General features: G+C 36.3%; 1 protein-coding gene across 2 annotated transcripts in view; it reads left to right on the top strand.

Annotated features, from left to right (window-relative positions):
- RINT1 (RAD50 interactor 1) overlaps positions 1-20,527 on the top strand; it is a 29,365-nt gene extending 8,838 nt beyond the window's left edge. For both annotated transcript variants that reach the window (XM_020984555.2, XM_020984556.2), the window contains exons 4-14: positions 251-424; positions 515-664; positions 6,308-6,464; positions 8,166-8,276; positions 8,374-8,599; positions 10,213-10,350; positions 11,036-11,235; positions 16,830-17,044; positions 18,221-18,401; positions 18,485-18,603; positions 20,266-20,527. In XM_020984555.2, coding sequence (XP_020840214.1) covers positions 251-424; positions 515-664; positions 6,308-6,464; positions 8,166-8,276; positions 8,374-8,599; positions 10,213-10,350; positions 11,036-11,235; positions 16,830-17,044; positions 18,221-18,401; positions 18,485-18,603; positions 20,266-20,458 — 1,864 coding nt within the window. In that variant the 3' untranslated portion in view covers positions 20,459-20,527. The remainder of the gene's footprint in view (positions 1-250; positions 425-514; positions 665-6,307; positions 6,465-8,165; positions 8,277-8,373; positions 8,600-10,212; positions 10,351-11,035; positions 11,236-16,829; positions 17,045-18,220; positions 18,402-18,484; positions 18,604-20,265) is intronic.
- The last annotated feature ends 1,355 nt before the right edge of the window (positions 20,528-21,882 follow it).

Raw genomic sequence — 21,882 nt, 5'->3', positions numbered from 1 at the left:
TATCCTATCTTGGTGGGAGGATGGAGGGAGGGTTTTGGGCAGCGCATGGGTATTAGATAGCAATTAAAGGATCACAAATGAGAATAGAGGAAAGGTGAATGTTGCCTATATCATTATTTTGTTTGGTCCAGGTGTGTATTCATTATTATCTAAAAGTCAGTGGGAGAAAAATTTTTTTCTGATTTTAAACAGTTTTCCTGATGTGTTTTATTGTACTGTATGCAAATTAACTTTAATGTTTGCTTTACAGTGATAATATTCAACAATATCTGATGACCAATAATGTACCAGAGGCAGCTACTACTTTAGTATCCATGGCACAACTGGATATTAAGCTTCAGGAATCATCATGTTCTCATCTCCTTAGTTTTGTTAGGTCCACTGTTAAATTCTGGCATAAAATCCTCAAGGACAAGCTAACATGGTAGGTAACATACCCATGCTGAATATTATAGAGAACTTATATAGATTTCTGTTGTAACTAAAATATACTAGTATTAATTTTCTATTGCAGTGACTTTGAAGAGATATTAACACAGCTTCATTGGCCATTCGTTGGGCCCCCTCAGCCTCAAAATGTTGGCTTAAGTAAGATAGCTGGCACCTCAGAGGTATATAGTAACTTGGAGACACTGTTCTGTCAACTTCTGAAACTTCAAACCTCGTATCTTTTTGGAACTAACACTTTTAATGCAGTCAGTATGTGATTAAAGAGTGAAATCTTTTTAAAATGCTGTGTGTGTGTGTGTGTGTGTGTGTGTGTGTGTGTGTGTGTGTGTGTGTGACAGAGAGAGAGAGAGATATGAACTTAGGAATTATATTATTGTCATTGGATTTGGACTTGATCTTCATATGCCCTTGCAGAAAATGTAATGTCTTCTTTTAAAACAATTTTTATAGGTCAAGTAAGAATTTCAAAATGTTTGCTTGACCCAAGAGACTTATATTTCCTTCAGTAAGAAAATAGTGCTTTATAACTATAATTTTCATCATACTTTTAGGTTCATTGAGACAAATATTAGAAATCAGTCGGCAGATATTTTACATGCCTGTTATATTATAGGCATTCTGCTAGGCACTGGGGACTCGAAAACAGCAGAAAGATAGTCCCTACCTTCAAACAGCTGACATTTTATTTAGTGAGATGTGTCCCTATGTAAGTACAGAGCATACTTGTGGCCCATGGAAATCATTTTCAAAAAAGGATTATAACTCTGGATGTGCTGGGATCTGATCTGAGGGAATCTGACCCTTCATTCCCCACCCCACCAAGAGGTAGTCAAGGTTTTTGTTTTTGTTTTTGTTTTTTATTATGCTTTCTGGCTCATTATGTCCCCATACCAGAGTAGAATTCAGTATCTTAATAGGGGAAAATATAACAAGATTTTGTTTTCTTGAAAGACATTTTGTGAATTTGTTTTCTCCTCTGTAACCTCATTACTGTCAGTATTCTTGTTTATTCTGTTACCTTTAAAGGAAAAACCTACAAATTGGCTCTATTGGGCCAATTTTGAATACATATTTACTATAGACCTATTAGAATGCAAAATGAGAATGCACATTGAGAATAGCAAATATTTCTAATATGTACACAGTACCTTTCTTGTACACAGACATGAAAGTAATTTTTGAATGATTGGGGTATGGTAGAAATACATTGGACTTAGAGTTAGAAGAGGGGTTTAGATCTGACCTCTGACAGTTGCTAGCACTGCAAGCATGGAAGTCAGTAAATATATATTAAGAGTCTACCACGTCCCAGGCGCTATGCTAAGCACTGGGGATACAAAAAAAGGTAATTAATGACAGTCCTGCTTTTGAGGAGCTCACAATCTAATGGGAGAGACAATATGTAAATAACCATGTGCAAACAAGCTATATACAGGATAAATTGGAAGTAATCAATAGAGGGACAGCACTAGAATTAAGAGAAATTGGGAAAGGATTCCTGTAAAAGATGGGATTTTAACTGGGACTTGAAGGAAGCCAAGCAGTAAAGATGAAGAGAGAGTATTCCTGTGCAAGTGGAAATTCCTGAAGTCTGGAGATGGTATGTCTCTTGAGGAACAGCAGGAGACCAGTGTTACCATATCATAGTTTGTGAGAGGGAGTCAGGTCTAAGAAGGCTGAAAAAGTAGGAGGGGATTAGGTTAGGAAGGGCTTTGAACTGCAGAGAGAGGGTTTTAGATTTCCTCTTGGGGGTGATGGGAACCACTGGAATTTACTGAGTAGTGGGGAGTGACATGGTCAGAACTTTCCTTTGGGCAGATCACTTTGACTTTGACTCCACTTTGAGTGGAGGGTGGTTTGGAGTGGGGAGAGGCATGTGATAGACAGAACAACAAGGTGGTAATTGCAGTAGTCCAGGCCTGAGGTGATAAAGTCCTACAGCCAAGTAGTAGCAGTGTCAGAGGGTAAAAGGGAGCATATGCAAGGGATGTTAAAAGGTGAATTGAGAGGCCTTGGCAACTGAGTTGGCTGTGATGGGTGAGTGAGAGGTCAAGGTGACACCCTAGGTTTTGAGCCTGGGGTACCTTCCACAGTAACAGGAAGTTTGGAAATGGATAGGATTGGGGGGAGAGGTGGAGAATGAGTTCAGTTTTGAACATGATGAGTTTAAGATGTCTGTAGGATATCCAATTTGAAATGTCTGATAGGCATTTGGAGATGCAAGAGTGGAGGTCAACAGGATTTGCTGGATAAGCAATTTGAGAATCATCAGCATAGAGAGAATAATTGAATCCATGTAAGCCATTGACATCCCTAGGGAGAAGAAAAGAGGGGTAAGGTTAGAGCTCTGTGGGACAACCACAAGTAGCAGATCTGATCTGGATGAAGATCCAGAAGGATCAAGAGGAGTACCAGGAGCGAGTAGTATCTCAAAAACCTAGAGAGGAGAGAGTATCAAAAAGAAGGTTGTGAGCAGTATCAGAGGCTGCAGAGAGGTCAAGAAGAATGAGGATTTGGGGCAGCTAGGTGGCACAGTGGATAGAGCACCAGCCCTGGAGTCAGGAGGATCTGAGTTCAAGTCCAGCCTCGGACACATAACGTTCACTAGCAGTGTGACTCTGGGCAAGTCACTTAACCCCAATTGCCTTTAAAAAAAAAAAGAAGAAGAAGGAGAATGAGGATTGAGAAATGGCCATTAGATTTGGCAGTTAAGAGATCATTGGCAACTTTGGGGAGAGCAGTTTTGGGCAGCTGATGAGATTGATAGCCAAACTGTAGAGAGCTAAGAAGAAAGTGAGAGGAAAGGAAGTAGAGGTCTCTAGTGTAAAAAAAATTTAATTTCAAGCCCCAGTTTCCTCATCTGTAAAATGAGAATAATAATACCTGTAGTACTTAGCTTGTAAGTAGTGTTTGTTGGGAAAAGCACTATAACAGTTGGACCCTATCGTCATTATCAACATCCTTATCAGTATTGATGGTGATGCTTTGCATTATCTGTGAATGAAAAAAACCAATGAAAAAAGCATGTATTAAGCTTTTACTTTGTCAAAGCACTGGGGATGCAAATAGAAAAGTAGGCCAGTCCCTGTCTTACTCTCAAGGATCTCATATTCTAATTGTGGAGAGGTATGGAAGGTTTTACCTGTAAATCAGATGGAAAGGTCCCATGGTCCTTAGATTGCAGCAGGAAAGCAGATGTTAATGTCATTTCCTCTGAAAAAAATTCAAATGAGTTTCTGATCTGGGACCATTTGACAGTGCCAAAGACTTTGGTGACCAGTTCTAAGTCTTCAGTAGCTATAACTTTAGCGCAGCTAAACCTGCAGGAACAGTTGCCAGGCTATGTTTCCATGGAAATTGCTTCTCAGTGTAATGGCGATAGACATTGGGCTATGTTTCAAGTGAAATTTAACAAAAAGATAAATAGGCAGTTCTCTAAGCAAGATAACATTTATTAGCAGGGTCGTGCTGCCTGTCAATAAATGGGTCAATGGCTTGCCTGAGCAAAAGGACAGTTTACCTTATATAGATTTTAGGGAGTACAGAACAGAGTAGATGACATCACAGGATTGAGGGCATCATGATTGATTATAGAGTTAAGGTGCAGAGAACAGCATGATTGGCTAGAAGTTTGGTAGTGGGGGCTAGCAATAATCCCCTGAGAGTTCAGGTGCAAGATGGTAAACCAGACATCCTTGAAGGATAGCTTGATGGTATAAAGATATTAGTCCTGGCTCCCTTGTATTCGCAAGCATTCCCCAAGGTCAGTTAAATTCCCTGAGACAAGAATAGAGCAATGTCAAAAAAAAAAAAAAGAACAAATCAGTGCTTAGTAGGAGAGCTGGATTTTTAAACTTAACCCATTAAGGACCAGATAAATTCTGAACCAAGTTCAGAGATAGAGAACCATGACTTAAGCAGTTACAAGACACAAGCAATTAATTGTAAATAGGATCAATAAGAAAATGATACAGGATCAATTCATTCTTCTCAGCTGGAAGCATTGCTGTCCCCAGGGCTCTTAGGTTCAGGGTCCTGAGTTGTCTCCATCAGGGTTTGAAAGGAGATGATGGTCAAGTTGGTGGTGATGGTTTGACTTATCTGGCACAGACTGCCTCATGCCTCTCTCTCTCAGGGTATCTTGCTACTTCAGCTAGTCTGGTTTGCCTGCCCAGTGGGGTGGCAGTTGGTGGTGATGACTGGTCCTTTCCCCATGGAGTTGCTTCCCACAATGATGGCTGTGAAGGCTGGATGAAAAGAAAGACTGATTGTCTAGGTGATAAATGCTACCATTCCTAGGACTCTTTTGCTTATCTACCTTTTTTTTTTTGGCAGGGCAGTTGGGGTTAAGTGACTTGGCCAGTGTCACACAGCTAGTGGGTATCATGTATCTGAGCCCAGATTTGAACTCAGGTCCTCCTGACTTTAGGGCTGGTGCTCTGTCCATTGCGCTACGTAGCTGCCTCCAGCTTATCTACCTTTTGGAGGCAGAGAGTCAACAGTTGCTGCTTCTGCTGGTGAGGAAGCTGAGCGCCTTCTCTACAATGATTATTCCCCTCAAAGATGGGTGCAGGAACTGGGCTGGAAGCAGATCTGAGCGTTTGGAGAACATTGCGATTCCCAAAACTTTTAGATTCAGAATATGAGACTGTTAAGGTTTGAGGGAAGAATAGTGATCAAGCTGGTAGTGCAGGTTTGACTTTGCCATGCAATGGTGGTCATTCACTGATGAATTGTAGTACCTCCATATTTCATGCTGTTGTAACTCTTAATCATAGTATACCATAAATCCTCTATAGAGGATTTACCCAGATTAATGGAAACTATTCTTTTTTCTTTTGTATTTTCAGGATACTAGGCTACTGCTTGAGTTGGCTATGAATGTTAGAGTTGAATAATTTCACTTATTTCAGTGTTAATTTTTTAAAAGTTCAATAAATGTTACATTTTTGTGTTTGTTTTATAAAATAAATTTTTGTTGATGTCATTTTTATATCACCAAAATTCCCCCAATATTTCTCTGTCTCCCTCCCAGAGAGCCATTCCAAATAAAAAATATTTTTAACTAAAAAAAGAAAAGAGAGGGGAAAAAATTAGGAAAACTGATCAGTCTTTCAAAAAAGCCTGAAAGGGGCAGCTAGGTGGTGTAGTAGATAGAGCTCTGGCCTTGGAATCAGGAGGACCTGAGTTCAAATCTGGCCTCAGATACTTGAAACTTACCAGTTGTGTGACCCTGGGCAAGTCACTTAACCCCAACTGCCTCAACAAACAAAACAAAAACAAAAAAGCTTGAAAATATGTGCAGGGTACTATGCCTGTGGACATCTTGCCTCTACAAGGGGGTAAGATATGGTGTCCTCTCATATCTTCTTCGAAGATATGCTTGTTCTTTGTAATCTTGCATCATTCATATTTGAGTGTTCTGCGATTGTTTCCATTTATATTATTGAAGTCATTGTATATATTGGGTTTTTTGGGCTCTTAATTAATTTTACATTAGTTCATGTAGATCTTTTGCTTCTCTGTAGTCATCGTATTTGTCATTTCTTAAAACACAGTAATATATCTTTACATTCACAACCGCAGTTTGACTGTTCCCTAATCAGTGGGACATCTGTATTGTTTTCAGTTCTTTTCTACCACAAAAAGGGCTGCTATAAGTATTTTGGTGTATATGGGGACTTTCTTCTTATCAGTGGCCTCCTTGGGGGCATATAAGCATACTAGTAGTAGAATCTCTAAGTAAAAATGGTTAAAATGTACATGTTATGTTCCAATGCTGAACATTTTTTTTTATAAACTTATGATTTGCAAATGTATGACTTCTGGGACTTTTACCTTGACTTAATCATCTCAGAGATGAATTACTGACTGAACCAAAACAACTTCCAGAAAAATATTCTCTTCCAGCTTCACCCCTGGTCATCCTTCCCATTCAGATTATGCTGACTCCCCTCCAGAAGAGGTTCAGGTATCACTTCAGTGGGAATCGACAAACTAATGTTATAAGCAAGGTGTGAAGTTGTCATCTTTTATATGAGATTTTTGTTTGCATCAAATATTATTTGTATGTATTCTCTAGCTGTTTTAAATGAAAATATGACTCCATTCAGAAACCTTTGGAGTTAACATGCTTTAGGTTTTGTTCTCTAGAAATCCAAGCCTACCTTAAAAAGTGCATTTGTGGGGCTAGTGATGTGCATAAATTGGGCCGTTTACATCACACCTTAACACATTAACACAATGTAACATGATTTTGTGCACTTCAACAAGCTCCAACTGAGTGCTTTTACTGTGCCTTCTACTTAACTACCTTTCTCGAAACAAGAATGCAAGCATGTTTTTATTATGTCAGTTTTTATAACGGAATCCACATACATTTTTGTGTTTGAGTTCTAAGTTTGGAAAGAGGGGAGAAGGAGAAAGCAGGAAGATGCAGAGCAATGGAGTTTGTGTAGAGGTTGAGCCTGAAAAGGGTAGGTCAGTACAAGGAGAGGATAGAAAAATGGAAGATAGGGAAGGGCTTTGGGGTAGAGATTACTGTCAGCTGAGGAACTTTCCATTTATTGCCCACTGGGTAACTTTTTGTTTAGGAATTCCTTCTGTTCACACTGCATTCCTACTCGGGCTTTTTTCATCCCAAAGAAATGGGAAACAATCTTGCATACACTTGTTTTCATAGAGTAATAATAATGTTATTAAAAACCGTATTGTTCAATGAATTGTATGTTCAATAGTTAAAATATAGTTTACATTTCTATAATATGAAAATAAGGATTTAATGAGCATGGGAGATATACCAATTTTTAAAAAAACAGCTTACTTTTGTTTTTGTTGAAACTTCTTTTTTGGAGGAGAAAAGAGAAACAGAGCAGGGCAGAACAGAGGGACATCTAGAAGATGGCAAGTCAGTGGAGTTGAAGATGTGGAGGGACGGAAAGGGGCTTTTAGACTTGTGTCAAGCTTTTTATCAAGCTCAGCCCTTCCAAAACCAGTATTCTGTCCACCAACTCTTTGCTCCAAAATTGTTTGCCCCTGTCAACCAGAAATAATGTCATGAATAATTCTCAGAAACACATATTCTAGGTTCTTGGGGAAAGAGTGAAATTTGGTGGAAAAAGACCATCAGAATTCAAAATGGTTCTTTTATTAATTATCAAAACCTCATTGTATATAGTTAATGTAACTCCAATCTGGAGAGAGTTCTGTGGAAAAATTAATTAATTGCATTTGATTTTAGGCATTGACCTCTGATATTAAAGGGACAAAGGCTTATAACACAGACTGGCTGATAATTTCTCTTTAAGCAATTTTGAGAAATTATTTAATTTCTCCTTTAAAAGGAAAAAAACATAAAAATCATCTTTTTTAAAGTAACCAATCCAAATTTTCACATTTTACAGGCTAATTGTCTTAATCATTTTTTTTCCTTGTACTCTATGTATTTTTTTTAAAGTATGTTACTAGCTTTTAGTACCATTTTTTAAGCTGTGGATATTAGAATTAGTTTGATGTATATTTAAACACTTTAATGCCAAATTCTAGATAAGTACAAAATACAGGACAAAAATACTACTCTTTCAGATAGAAGGATTTTTAATTGGCCTCAATGAGATTAATTATGATGCTGTGTTATGCAATTAAAGAAATGTATTTTGTAGGGTTAATTTTAATCATGATTTTATAACACATTTTTGTTTTGTTTTCTTTTTCAGCCTGAATGGTACCTGACTCAGGTGCTTATGTGGATTGGAAACCATGCTACGTTTCTAGATGAGAAAATTCAACCAATATTAGATAAAGTAGGCTCTTCTGTAAATGCAAGGGTAAGAAAATCATTATCAAAGTGTCCACTTTAAAGCTAGGTGTGTGTTATATAATACTAACATGTTATTTCCATATATGTGCTTCTGTTTCTTCTAGCTAGAATTTTCTCGTGCTCTTATGATGCTGGTTCTTGAGAAATTAGCTGCTGATATTCCTTGTCTTTTGTATGATGACAATCTCTTTTGTCACTTGGTGGATGAAGTACTTCTGTTTGAAAGGGAGCTGCAAAGTGTTCATGGATATCCCAGCGCCTTTCCTAGTTGTATGCATATTCTCTCAGAGGAGACCTGCTTTCAAAGATGGTTAACCATGGAAAGAAAATGTAAGAAGCTATATTGTTATTAGGCTTGGGAGGGAGACAAGGTGTGTACATGTATGGTTTACTGTTTTTGTGCTTTTGCCCTGGCCTAGAGAAATCAGAAGCAGGGAGACCAATTAGAAGACCATTCTAATAGTGCAGATGAGAGATGATGGTAGCTTGTGCGTACTAACATAGTAGCCATGGCAGTGAAGGCAAGGTGTATGAGAGATGCCGTGGAAGCAAAACTGACAGAATTTGACAACTATTTGGAAACAGAGAAGGGAGATGAGAGAGAGAGGGAAGCATTTAAGATGCCTGGGGTTACAAATGTAGTTGAGTAGGAATACAGTAGTATTCTTAATATAGAAAAGGGAGTTTGGAAGAGAGGCAGGATTAGAGGGAAAGATCACGAGTTCTCAGTTTTAGTGCCATCTCGTTCATTTTCTTCTTGCCATGAGAGCAAGGTGGAGAAAAACAAACTTATAGGCTGAAGTACAAAAGGAGAAAGAGGAGGCAGAAATTTAAGATGGGTGATTTTGTTGACCCAGAAGCTACAGGAACAGAAATAGGAAATGCCAGGTCCTTGTACACAACCAGCCGAAGTCTTCTGAGAAGTTGTCACCTTTTCTAGGATAGTACCCTCTCCCACCTGATTCAGAAGAACTCTTAACTCTACTGTCTAACGATAAAGGGCTCTTACCTTAGAATCTTCCTTAATATAGGACATTCCACTCTTTAATGTAAGACCTACGTGACTGAAATAAATTATTTTTGGTCTGGGGTTTACCATTTGAATCACTTCCTTTCCTTTTCCTCCTGGGAAATCTTACTACTTCCAACCATTGCACAGTTTATATTTTTACTGAGGAGCAGACAAATATCCTCATCTGTCAGATGCAAGGGTTAATTGAATTAGATCAGGGATTCTTAACTTGGTCTCTATAAAATTTAAAAAAAAATTTTCGATAATTATATTTTATAGAATTGATTTTCTTTGTAAACCTATTTTATGTCTTTAAAATTGTTATTTTGAGAAAGGGGTCATAGGCTTCACCAGGCTGCCAAAAGGGTCCATGGTACAGAAAATATTATGATCCCTGAAATCTATTCTAACTCTGAAATTCTGTGATTCTGAGAATGATATAAGAAAAGTCACTGTAAGTAGTGGATATGGACTTGGTGTCGGCAAGAACTGAGTTCAGATCCTGCCTCAGACACTTAATTACCTATGTGACCTTGGGCAAGTCATTTAACTTTCTGCCTGCCCCAGTTTTCTCACCTGTGAAATAACAGGGTTGGATTTGATGGTCTCTAATGTCTTTCTTAGTTTTAAATCTATGATTCTTTGACTCTTTGACCTATAGTATTTACAATGTCAGAAGAATCTTCAGTAATTGCATTTAAGTCAATTAAATATGTAATTATTTTAGGACACTTTTATTAGGAATGAGTATTTTGATGTTAAAATAAGGAGGTGTGATATAGCATAGACAATGAATAATGGTGGGTGTTCAGTTTCAGAGTTTTTGTTTCTTGTTTTATTTTTTAAAAAATCATGATCCTTCCTGAAAAACTTGAGTTTGAAGATGAGTAGTATAAACACTTGAAGTGACACAACTTTGAATGCATTTCAGTTGCTCTTCAGAAGATGGACTCGATGCTTTCATCAGAAGCTGCCTGGGTCTCACAGTATAAGGATATCACTGATGTTGATGAAATGAAAGTTCCAGATTGTGCAGAGACTTTTATGACCCTGCTGCTGGTTATAACAGGTAACTGTGTTTTGAGATTTGACTGCTCAAATGTGTATTTCCAAGTAATTGGAAAATCTAGCTTCAGTTAAAATGAAGACCACACTGTAATACAGAGCCATCAAATTCAAAACTTGGATTTTGGCAAGTTGTGGCCCAGTTTTCTATTTCTGAAATTGTTTAATAATTCAAAAGAGACCTTAGGAATTTATATGTATATGGAGAAGACTGCTGTACTGTTCCAGATAGCAGGAAGTGAGTAGAAATTCCATGAAACACAGTGTTTAGAAGTCTCTCCAGTAAATACCTGGTAATTGGTTGATTGGTATACTCTTGACTGTAAAGTTATCAAAAATAGAGGAAGAGGTGATTCTTTTTTAATTGGTATAATAGTGAGAATCGTTCTTCGTAATATTTATGGAGTATGTCTGTGTGTCACCACAGTCTTCATCCATCTCTTCTCCAGATGCTCTCTTAGGTCCTCCACCTCTGTCCCAGCTGCCCTGGCACTGCCCATCATTCTCTCTTAAGTTTCCTTACTTATCTCCTGGCAGAAACAGTTCACAAAAAAAGGGTCCATAATTGTGTGTTGTAGCCAATTTAATAATTTCCTGTGTTTTTAGAAAACAAATGACATGAAAAGAACACTGAAAAAACCCAATTTGGGAACATCAAAGCTCTAATGTCTTTTTTACTTTCTGTGCAGACAGGTATAAGAATCTTCCTACGGCTTCTAGAAGGCTTCAGTTCCTGGAGTTACAGAAAGATTTAGTTGATGATTTCAGGATACGATTAACTCAGGTTATGAAAGAAGAGACCAGAGCTTCCCTTGCCTTTCGATACTGTGCAATTCTTAATGCTGTCAACTACATTGCAACAGTTCTAGCAGACTGGGCCGACAATGTTGTAAGTGGATGTTTTTTTCTATTAAATAATTCAGTTATTTTAAGTAAACGTTATTCTAAATTATTTGATTCTTTCAAAAGTTTAAATATATGAGGTATACTAACATGATAAATTTGAGACTATATGATGAAGGTATAGGATTTTCTCAACTTGGAACCTCAAATGTGGTAAGTAATCCTGGGGTATTCTAATTAATTGAATCTTTGGAAAACAAGAGAGGCAACCATTCCACCAGTACATTTATAGCTGATGGCACAAACATCGTCTTTAGGGAGAGTTTTTCTTTCCACTTTGTTCCCAAAGGAAATATACAGGAGTTTGATTACCTTAACTTTAAAATAATTTTTTATATTAAAAAATAGCGTTAGAATCACCAGGAGTCACTGCTTCAGTTCTTTGGCTATAACTTGGTAGATGTTTTGAACTTGTTAATACCAGCTGTTTTGACAGAGATTTATATGATCGTTATGTTTAACTTAATGGCTCACTTCAAGAAAAATGTCATATTATTGTGGTTTTTAAATAACTTTAAAAAGTTACTCGGGAATAGCAAGGACAAATTATTTGTGATCTTTTTAGTTTATAAATTATTAAGGTCAACACAATGACTGATCTTTCTGTGAATAACCTATCCTTTCCATGTAAAATTTTTTTTCTGATAATAGTTAACAGCAAATAATACAGAATGAAATTCCAAAAAAGGACATAAAATTAAGATACATTGTATTTTTATTTGCTATATTTCCTTCCAATTTCTTTTCCATCTGTGTATTTGGTTTTGCTGCTGCTTTTGTGTGTGTGTGTGAGAAACAATATAGAATGAAATTCCAAATAAGGCCATAAAATTAAGATATATTATATTTTTATTTGCTATATCTCCTTACGGATTCTTTTCCATCTATGTATTTAGTTTTGCTGCTACTCTGTGTGTGTGTGAATATGTGTATGGTCTGCAGACTACGTAATAAAATTATCCTGTAGAAATTCAGCGAGTTTTTCTTCTCCTGTATTCATTGCCTTGCGTGACTTTTTATAAATATTTCTTAATTTGTAATCTTCATATGTCATTTTTTATGATGTGGTAATATGTCATGGTGTTGATATGCCACAGTTTGTTCAGCCATTCTCCACAAGAGTCATTGAAACATAGGCTGGTTTCCAGTTTTTAGTTACTACAGATAAAACAGCTGAAATATTAATGAGAGGAAGAAAAAAGGCTGCCTGTGGAGTCAGGAAGCTCTGGGATCAGATTCAGCCACTTACTCTCCAGAGCTCCCAGAAGGTTCTCCAATAGTCCAATAGTCTCTTTTTCTTTTCTTTTTTTTTTCCCCATAAAAAAAACCAAAACCTTTGAATTCATTTCATGTTGTTTTGAAATCACAGAAATTAGGTAAAGGGAACAAATACAGCTGAAGAGTGCAGCGTCTCCCCAAAGTTCTCAGCTTTACAGAAGAGTTGGTCTGCATTGGTCAGGGACTTTCCACACTAATAACTGTAGTGTCCTATACTGATGAAATAAAGATGCAGGAAAAAAAAAGAAAGAAAGATGCAGAACACCAATGACAACAATTTGTGCTGGTGGATCCACGTTATATCTCATATCATATATTGCCAGATAGCTTCCCAAAAGACATCCTCAGATACATTCCCATCAATAATGTATTCAAGTGCTTCTTTTTCAGAAAACTTGGAAGTTTTTTTAAATTTGCATTTCTTTGAGTATTAGATAATTTAAAGACGTTTTCAACTGATTTTTAACAATTTGTTTCCTCTGTCAAAAACAGCCTATTCTTTGACCATTTTTTCCATTGGAGAATTGACGTTTTTCATATAGATTCAAAACTGGAAGGGACCTACACTTGATAGGAATCCTGTCTACTGTGTATGTTTGAAAGGTGACCTTCTAACCTTCACTTAAAGATCTCATTCCAAGACTCTTTCTACTTTTGTTCTACTATGTCCCAGCAGCCTTCTTAGCCTCAAAGTACACTGTATTCCTACTGCCCTTTTTTCTGATTGATCATTTTATCCTTGACCCTCCATTTTAAGAAAAATGCCCAGGCCAATCATGTCTTTATTCTTCTCTGGATTCTATTCCTGATTTTCTGGACATTCTCTGCCATGTCCCTTTATGGGTACCTTTTCCTTCTCTCTCTTTCACTCCTGCTTTTCATCTCCCTTTTATATATTGCCTTTGCTTATTAGAATGTAAGCTTCTTTTGGGCAGGGACTGGCTTTCTCTTTATAGTTGTATTCCCAGTACTGTGCCTGGCACATAGTACCATAATAATAAAAAACATGATGTCATCCATAAATATCTGTTAACTTGACTCACTGTATATTCTAGTTTTAGACAGTTTCAAGTCAATAGGAAGTTTCTCTTTGCTTTTCAGAAAATGGACTCAGGGCTTTATCAAAAACTGCCAATGTCTTGCAATATGAGGAACCCAAAGTTTTTCTGCAACTACCACCAATTTAGAGTAATATTTAAAAAAGGAGGAGAGGGCTTTTTACCTAACAGCTCTTCAAAACTTATTTAAAAAAGGGGGAGAGGGCTTTTTACCTAACAGCTCTTCAAAACTTAAAGACAACTATCATGTCCCCTTAAAGAATATTCTCTTATATTGGCTAACCATCTTTTCCTTTCAGCCAGTCCTCACTTTAGCATTAGGTGTTTGTATCCCCTCACCATCTTGGTTACACTCCTCTAAATCTACAGTGGCGTTATAGTTGTCAGATTTTTATCACATATATTTACCATGAAGATTATTTTCTAGTGTATTTCTTTTCATTTTGGGAATTACCTTTTATTGTGCAAAATCTTTTTTTTTTTTAATGAAATGATCACATCTGTAACTTCCCTTCTTCTGGACACCTTGCTGCTTCTGTAGCCCAAGGTCCTGTTACCGTTTTTGGCTTCCATGTCATACTTGACTCATCTTGTTTTCAAGTCCGAAAAACTATTTTAACATTGTGTTCCCCCATTCTATACTTATGCCTTTGGTTTTTTTAATCCAGATATGGGATTTTACATTTTTCCCTTTTACAGAGTTAAATTTTAAATGTTAATATTGGTCTTTGGTGGAAATATAAGTAAAACTGGGCTTGTTCTTTCTTAGCTTCCCTTGATATTCATTGCCTTTTTTATTCTCTCAGCATTTCAGAGTAGGGGTTTTTGCTCCCAAAGTCAGCTCTACTTGAGTCTTCTCATTTGTTTTCAGTACTAGCCTGTATTTCACTACATCTTCATTTCTAATCTAAGTGGGTTGTGTGGCTCTTAGGTCCTATCTAGCTCTTAATGTGTGATCTCATGATCCCTTTTGGCACTTCTTCCCATTTCTTTCACCCTCATTCTCTCTTGTTGATTTGTAGGATGGAAAGTAAGAGCCTTTTTGACCTAATTAGGATTTATTTACATCTTGGGAAATTCCAGACTACTTCTAATATGAAAGCCAAAGTCATTTCCTTACATCCCTGTTTCCCAGACCGTTTTCTCAGCACTCTGGCTTTCTTCCAAGTGTGAGTAGGGGATGTACAAAAGAACTTAGATATTTAGTACTATTGCCCTCTCAAATATAAAATCATTTGTTAAAAAACACTTCTTTCGTGTGAATATTTTTCACTGTGAAGATAAGCTTAATTTCCTTAATATTCCTTTAAAATCTCCTCATTCTTTGTTTATCTTTGGGGTAGCTCCTAAACCATTGTAAGGTTTTATCAGTAAGTATGTTTCAAATGCTGTATGGCCATCGTGGTTTGAGGAGTACTGCCCTTACGTTATGTTTATCCTTTAATGTGTTGCAATTTTTTTTAGCTTTTATTAAAATATTCTCATACTATACCACTTATTCTGGGTGTCTGCTTGTTTCTAGGCATCACACGCACATACACACACACACACACACACACACACACACACACACACACACACACACACACACCCTCTTCTACTCCTATAATAGAATATGAAAGTTTTTAGTCTGCATTTGTATTTTAGATGCCTGAGAGTTTTATTGTTAAACATCTAAAAAACCCAAGTCCTATCATAATTCGTGTTTTATTCAATTACAGCCAAAGAATTTCATAAAACCAAAGTTATTTGCAGCTTATTAGGGTGACATATGTGACATTGCTATCTAATTCACAGAGTTATGAGAAAATGCTTTACAGTTTACCCAGTACTATATAAAAATGAATTTATTATTACCTTGAGGCCAGCAAAATACCTGATTCACTTAAAAAGGTTTATGATGGTATGTTTACCACTTAGTGCTGTCCTGAACTTTAATTGAAAAAAAAAAAGATAAAATTATATGGACACTTCCTGACTAGTAATATATATATATGTATGTATGTTTGTATGTATGTGTATATGTATCTGTGCACCCATACACACACATACACACATACATACATATTCTGGATTATTCAAATTTTACTTAGCTTAAAGAAAATGTTAATTTCATATATGGCATTTTATTTTTTGACTTTCCAAAAGATGAGGCTTTTTTGTTTCCACTTATTTTCATATCACCTTCCTTTCCAACTATATTACTCCCCTAGCCAGTGAGTCTTCCTTTGGAATAAAGAACAAAGAAGAAGCAGAAAGAAGCAAAACTTAACCACACATCAGCTGAATCTGACAGTGTGTGCAGTATTCTGGACCCATTAAGAGGGAAGGACATGTGTTTTCTCATCTCTTTTTGGGCCAAGCTTGGTTCACTATAATAATTACAGAAATTTTTTTTGGAGAGGGGTTTCTGTCTACGTATATTGTATTCTTTGCATATATTGTTTTTCTGGTTCTGTGAATTTGATTCTGCTTATGTCTTCCTGTTGCTTTTCTGAATTCTTCACACTCATCATTTGTTACAATGCAGTAATAGGTCGTTACGTTCACTTCATCCCGTAAGTTTTTTAGCTGTTCCCAATTGATGGACCTTTACTTTGTTCTTTGCTACCACAAAAGGTGCTGCAAATTTTTGAACCTTTCTTTTAATATTTGACACCTTTGAAGCATATAAAAAAAAATAAGAAAAGTTTTATTGGTGCCTCTTGTTTTTACAAAATCCCAGTCATTTCTGGATAGACCTTTTCCCCAATCCCTCACCCCAGACTTTCCTTATAACAAAGCAAAGCCAAAGGTATACCCCACTGTGGTTGACAGATTCAGCATTTTATACTCATAGGCCCCCTTAACCTCTTCAGTGAAAGGCAGAAAGTATATTTCCTCAGGAGAGACTTGTAAACCAAAAGAATTACCTTAGGGAAAACTCAGCAGCTCAGAGAAAGGTCATACTCTGTTTTACTCCTTTCTTTTATAGTCACATGTAAGAGAATAAGGTGACAGGATGAAAAGAAACTATCAGACATTTCAGTTATCAGATGTTCTCCATTGGAGCAGTTTAAAGAAAAAACAACTGTACTTATAATACCATTGTAAAAGTCAGTGACATTTTTGGTTATATCCTGTAACTTCCCATACAGCTTCCACTACGCAATTCTTTATGGAAAAAAAAATCCTTACAATAGTAGTGGATAAATATACGTAGCACTGTGTTAGAATATATAAACCTTTCTTTTTTTGCTTTTAGTTCTTCCTGCAACTTCAGCAGGCTGCGTTGGAAGTTCTTGCAGAGAGTAAGGCTCTCAGTAAATTGCAGTTAGGGCAACTAGCCTCTATGGAGAGCTCAGTCTTTGATGATATGATTAACCTCTTGGAGCGCTTGAAACTTGACATGTTGACTCGCCAAGTAGACCATGTCTTCAGAGATATCAAAGATGCAGCAAAATTGTACACAAAAGAAAGGTGAGTTTTCTGTATCCTCATTTGTAGGTATCCTTTTAGTCTAAATCAGAATTAAGTTTTTTGTAATAAAGTCTGTTTATAATCAGTATCCAGAATTATTAGAGAATGAGCTGTCCTGGATAGCAGAGGCTTAATAGCTTTTTATTTATATTCTAATCCCATTTATTTGAAATTTTCCAATTAAATCTTTCTAAAATATAGTTTATATTTCTTACCATTTTAACCTCTTCATACAATATAAGTTACTTTCTTAATGATTCAGTAATGATCAATTATTGAACCATATCAGTGGGCTGATAGGGCTGAATGAACTAAACTGCTATGTGTCTGCCCCGAGGAGCTTGTAGCAGCAGTCAGTCAGAACTTTCAGCCTCTCTTAGGCTTCTTTCTCTGTTCTCTCTTGTCACAACATCGGTTGCCTTTGCCTTCTTTCAGGTCCTGCCTCCCTGACTGCTGCCCCTTCTACTGTCTTCCCTCAATCAGAAGCTTTTGCTTCTCGTCTTTTCTGTGTTTTGTTGCTTCTTTCGGACTTCTTGATTTTTGGCTGAAAAGCATGATCATTTATAGACATAATCACCAGTCAAGCCAACGGTTTCTTTAATTCTTTTCAGTGACCCGATCAGTCACAGCCTTTTTTATATCTCTGGACCCCTTAAAGCTGTTTTTGTTGCTGCTGAAAAATTTTCTTGTCTGCTGTAAAAGCTCTTTTCTCCCATCCTTTTCTGGGTTTTTAATTCACCGCTAAGAATGCTTGAGGGTGCCAGGAGGCTAACCTCAAACTGAGATTTTTACTGTATTTAAAATCAATTATTAAACAGTTTGAACCTTTAAAATATTCTTTCAGATATGAAAATGTCACTATTCCTGTTGTTTCAGTTTGGAAATCAGTATAGAAACTGAACATGTACTTTAAATATTGGTCTGTTAACCAAGTAGCTGATTCATAATAACCAGTATCAGTGCGGCATAAAATCTTAAGGTGTTTTTTTTAGGATTTGTGCTATTGTAATTTTATTCAACTGATAACCAAGGCTTGTGCTTTTTTAAAAAATTCAAAGTAATGCTCATATAGTTTGAGTAAATTTTGAAATTTGTTAACAGCTTTTTAAAAAAAATGTAAAATAACTTTTGCTATATAGATTTTTCAGCAATGGACTGCGGTTTTGGTTCTTTCAGGTGGTTGTCCTTGCCCTCTCAGTCAGAGCAAGCAGTAATGTCCCTGTCAAGTTCAGCTTGTCCATTGTTGCTTTCTTTAAGAGATCACCTACTTCAACTGGAACAGCAGCTTTGTTACTCCTTATTTAAAATTTTCTGGCAGATGCTTGTAGAAAAGCTGGATGTATACATCTATCAAGAAGTAAGTAGATTGCCTAGTTGGCCTTGGGCTATACCTGTGAAAGAATCTCTTAACATGGGATAAATTGTTCATTATTCTCACAGATAATTCTTGCAAATTACTTCAATGAAGGAGGAGCAGCTCAACTTCAGTTTGACATGACTCGGAATCTTTTCCCATTGTTTTCCCACTATTGCAAGAGACCAGAAAACTATTTCAAGCAGTAAGCAAATTGCAGATTTGTTATCTTTCAACAAGTGTTTCTATAACAAGTTCTTGGATTAGGTTGATTCCTTTTTTTAAAAAAAGATTTAAGGCTGATAGAGGTAGACTTTCTCATGTATAGTGAAAAAAGGTATAGGCATATCAATTAAATTCAGTAGGTGTGATGATAATAATGTAATCCATTTAATGTAATTCCTTTAAGATTTTTAAAAATGATTTCTTCACAGCAGCTCTTTAGGTACTTACTGTGTTTGGTATTATGTTTAGCACTATGGGAGACACTAAAGAAGTACAAGACTGGTCCCTGTTTTCAAGGAACTTAACACATAAAACTTGACTTTTATCTAACATTTTATTTAGTATTTAAATTTTGCATGATGCTATATGATAAAGTATAAAAATAATAGCTCACACATTTGCAGTGATTTTCAAAGTTCACTTCCCACAACATGGAAAGCAAACTCAGTTCTGTGAAATGCCTATAAATGTAGAATTAAAATGGCAAAATGTAAAACATTTCATATTGAAGGTTAGGCCAGACCTGAAGTTTACTCATCACCTACTTAAACCTGATAGTAATCTTGGTTATCATTGCATCCTGAGGTCTAGACTTCAGAATTCATTGGTACAGAGAAACTCCTTCCCACTAACATAGTTTAGCAACTTTTTTTTTTCCAATCAGGCTTTGGAGTTGCCTGGGATACTTCAAGGTTAAGAGCTGACTCAGACCTCTGGTTTCAGCTTGCCTTCTCAGTTCTTTATTATTCTGCCACATTTTTTTATATGAAGCAGAATTGATGCAAGTGCTTTCAGGATTGTTTTTTAAATTGAATGTCCTTTTAAAAGCTAAATCTAAATACAGAGTGGCAGGCTTTTTTTTTTTAAAGAACTTCTTCTGTTAGATAGTACAATAAAAGACAGCTAGTCAATACTGCCCTACCAACTTTCACTTCAGTCTTTTTTTTCTCTCTGCTTCTTAATTTTTCTCCTTCCTCATATCCTAAATCTACATTTATATATGCATGAGATCTTAACTGATAGCAAGGGAAATATATACAGTAGGAATAGATGAGCTATTAAAAATAAAAACATACGGGGCAGGTAGGTGGCGCAGTGGATAAAGCTGTGGCCTTGGAGTCTGGAGAACCTGAGTTCAAATCCAGCCTCAGACACTTTGCATGTACCAGCTGTGTAATCTTGGGCAAGTCATTTAACCCCTGTTGCTTCACCAAAAAACAAAAACAAAACATACAATATTCCATTTTGAGAGATTAGAAATATTTTTATGTAGTTTTAAAAGGGCTAAAACCTATAGCAATTCATATAAAAGGTTTCTAAATACAGACTGAAGCATATTATTTTTCACTTTAATTTTTTTAAGTCTTCTTGCACAAAATTACTAATATGGAAATGTTTTACATGATAGCATATGTATAACCTATGTCATATTGCTTACTTTTCAGGGAGGGATAGAATTTGGAACTCAGAACTTAAAAAAGAAATGTTAAAAATTGTTTTTACATGTAATTGGGGAGAAAATAATATATTTTTTAAAAAGATCATTAAGCTGCTAGTGAGGGGTGCGTACTGTCTCAAAATCAAATTGCTTTGTAACAATGTAAATAAGTTTGGTTTTGTTTGCTTCTCCTCTTAAAAATAGTGTCAAAGAAGCCTGTATTGTCTTGAATTTAAATGTTGGATCCGCCCTCCTTTTGAAGGATGTGCTACAGTCAACTACAGAAGAACCTACCGCCACTGCAGCATTGAATGAACTTGGGATTTATAAACTAGCTCCACAAGATGTTGAGATTCTACTTAATTTAAGAACGAACTGGCCCAACACAGGAAAATGATGCAAGGCCTTTTTCAAAAGGCTTTTGATTCTGATTTTTTAAGAAGTTCAATAAACAAGTCAAACTTGATTCAGAATTGTTTAATGAAGTTTTGTCTACAGTATTTCATCACTGGCTGCACTACAGTAAAATGCTATTTAGTAATTTTTTTTTCCTACATTCCACCATTCACATACTGTGAGCTCGGTTACTACAAAAGAGCTGTTTCCTTTCTGTATTTGTTGAATATACACCTCATTGTTTCATGTTCTTGTTGGCCTTCCCAGACACTTTTTTAAACTTAAGTTTTTTTGATCTAGCTGGTTTTCTTCTTCTGAAATTAAATGTAAAATATCTGTACAGTACTTTGACCAGCTGATTTTGTTAATTATCTTAATAAAATGTGATACTAGTCATTCCTTACCAGAAATATCATCTCTACTCAGTAATTAGGGTTGGTTTTTTTTAAAGTAATTTGTGTGTGCTGATCTTAGAAATCACCAAACAGTTCTCTCAATAGAGCAAAAGAGGGGTAACTCACTAATTAAAGGCATTTTGGAGCCCTAAGAGAGACTTGCTTTACCCTGAATAAAGTGAGACCTAAAGCTTTGTGCTGTGAGAAGCTTAAGAGTAGAAAGAAATCCTGCTCTGCCCTGCTTCAATATACAATAGTCTCTCAAAGACAGTATATGAAGACTCTTGGGCCTTGAGATGAATTTGTAAGTTTGGCAAAAGATTGCTTTCTTTCCATGGAAGTGAAATAGAAGTTGAGTTCAAAGTGGATAGAGATGGTATGCAGCTTCTAGATCCCCACCTACCTCCTCCGGCATTTGCCTCAACCACCATCACCTCTCTTTTGTTTACTGGAGTTGTCATCACCCTGAAGAGATTGATGGTTGAAGCCTTCCAGTGTGAGATTTCATAAGAGTGAAGATTGTGTCCCACAGAAAGTCCCAGAAGATAGCACCAATGTCAGAGTAAGTACAAGTTGATCAGTGCTTATTATCTCCATTCAAGTCACCTGACATTTGGCATGCTATGGTTAGAGAATAACGCTTTTGCCCAGATTTCACTTGTGCACGTGTCTACTAGATTGTAAATGTGATGATAAAGACTGTCTGGTAAAAACTTGGTAGGAAAATCTTCAGATTTCATCATGGTAGCTAGCCCTGGCACATCTAGCACTGGGCCTATATATAGCAGATGTTTAAATAAGCAAGTTCTCTTCAATATGATCCCTCACCTTTGTTAAGAAAACAGAGGGATTATGGAGTAGATTCTTAACAGTCTGGCTGTATCTTAATGTAAATGCATGTGCTTATCTGTAGAGTCTTAGACCTTGCTCATCTTCCACATTGTAGCAGGGCCCGCAGTAAATCAGGAATAGAGAGATACAAGTATTTGCCTCGAAACAAAAATAGTACAGCAATAAAGTAAATGTTTCC

The sequence above is a fragment of the Phascolarctos cinereus genome, unplaced genomic scaffold, assembly GCF_003287225.1.
Source record: "Phascolarctos cinereus isolate Bilbo 61053 unplaced genomic scaffold, phaCin_HiC Scaffold_1;HRSCAF=81, whole genome shotgun sequence".
Taxonomy (NCBI): Eukaryota; Metazoa; Chordata; class Mammalia; order Diprotodontia; family Phascolarctidae; genus Phascolarctos; species Phascolarctos cinereus.
This window is presented reverse-complemented; position numbering and strand designations above follow the sequence as displayed.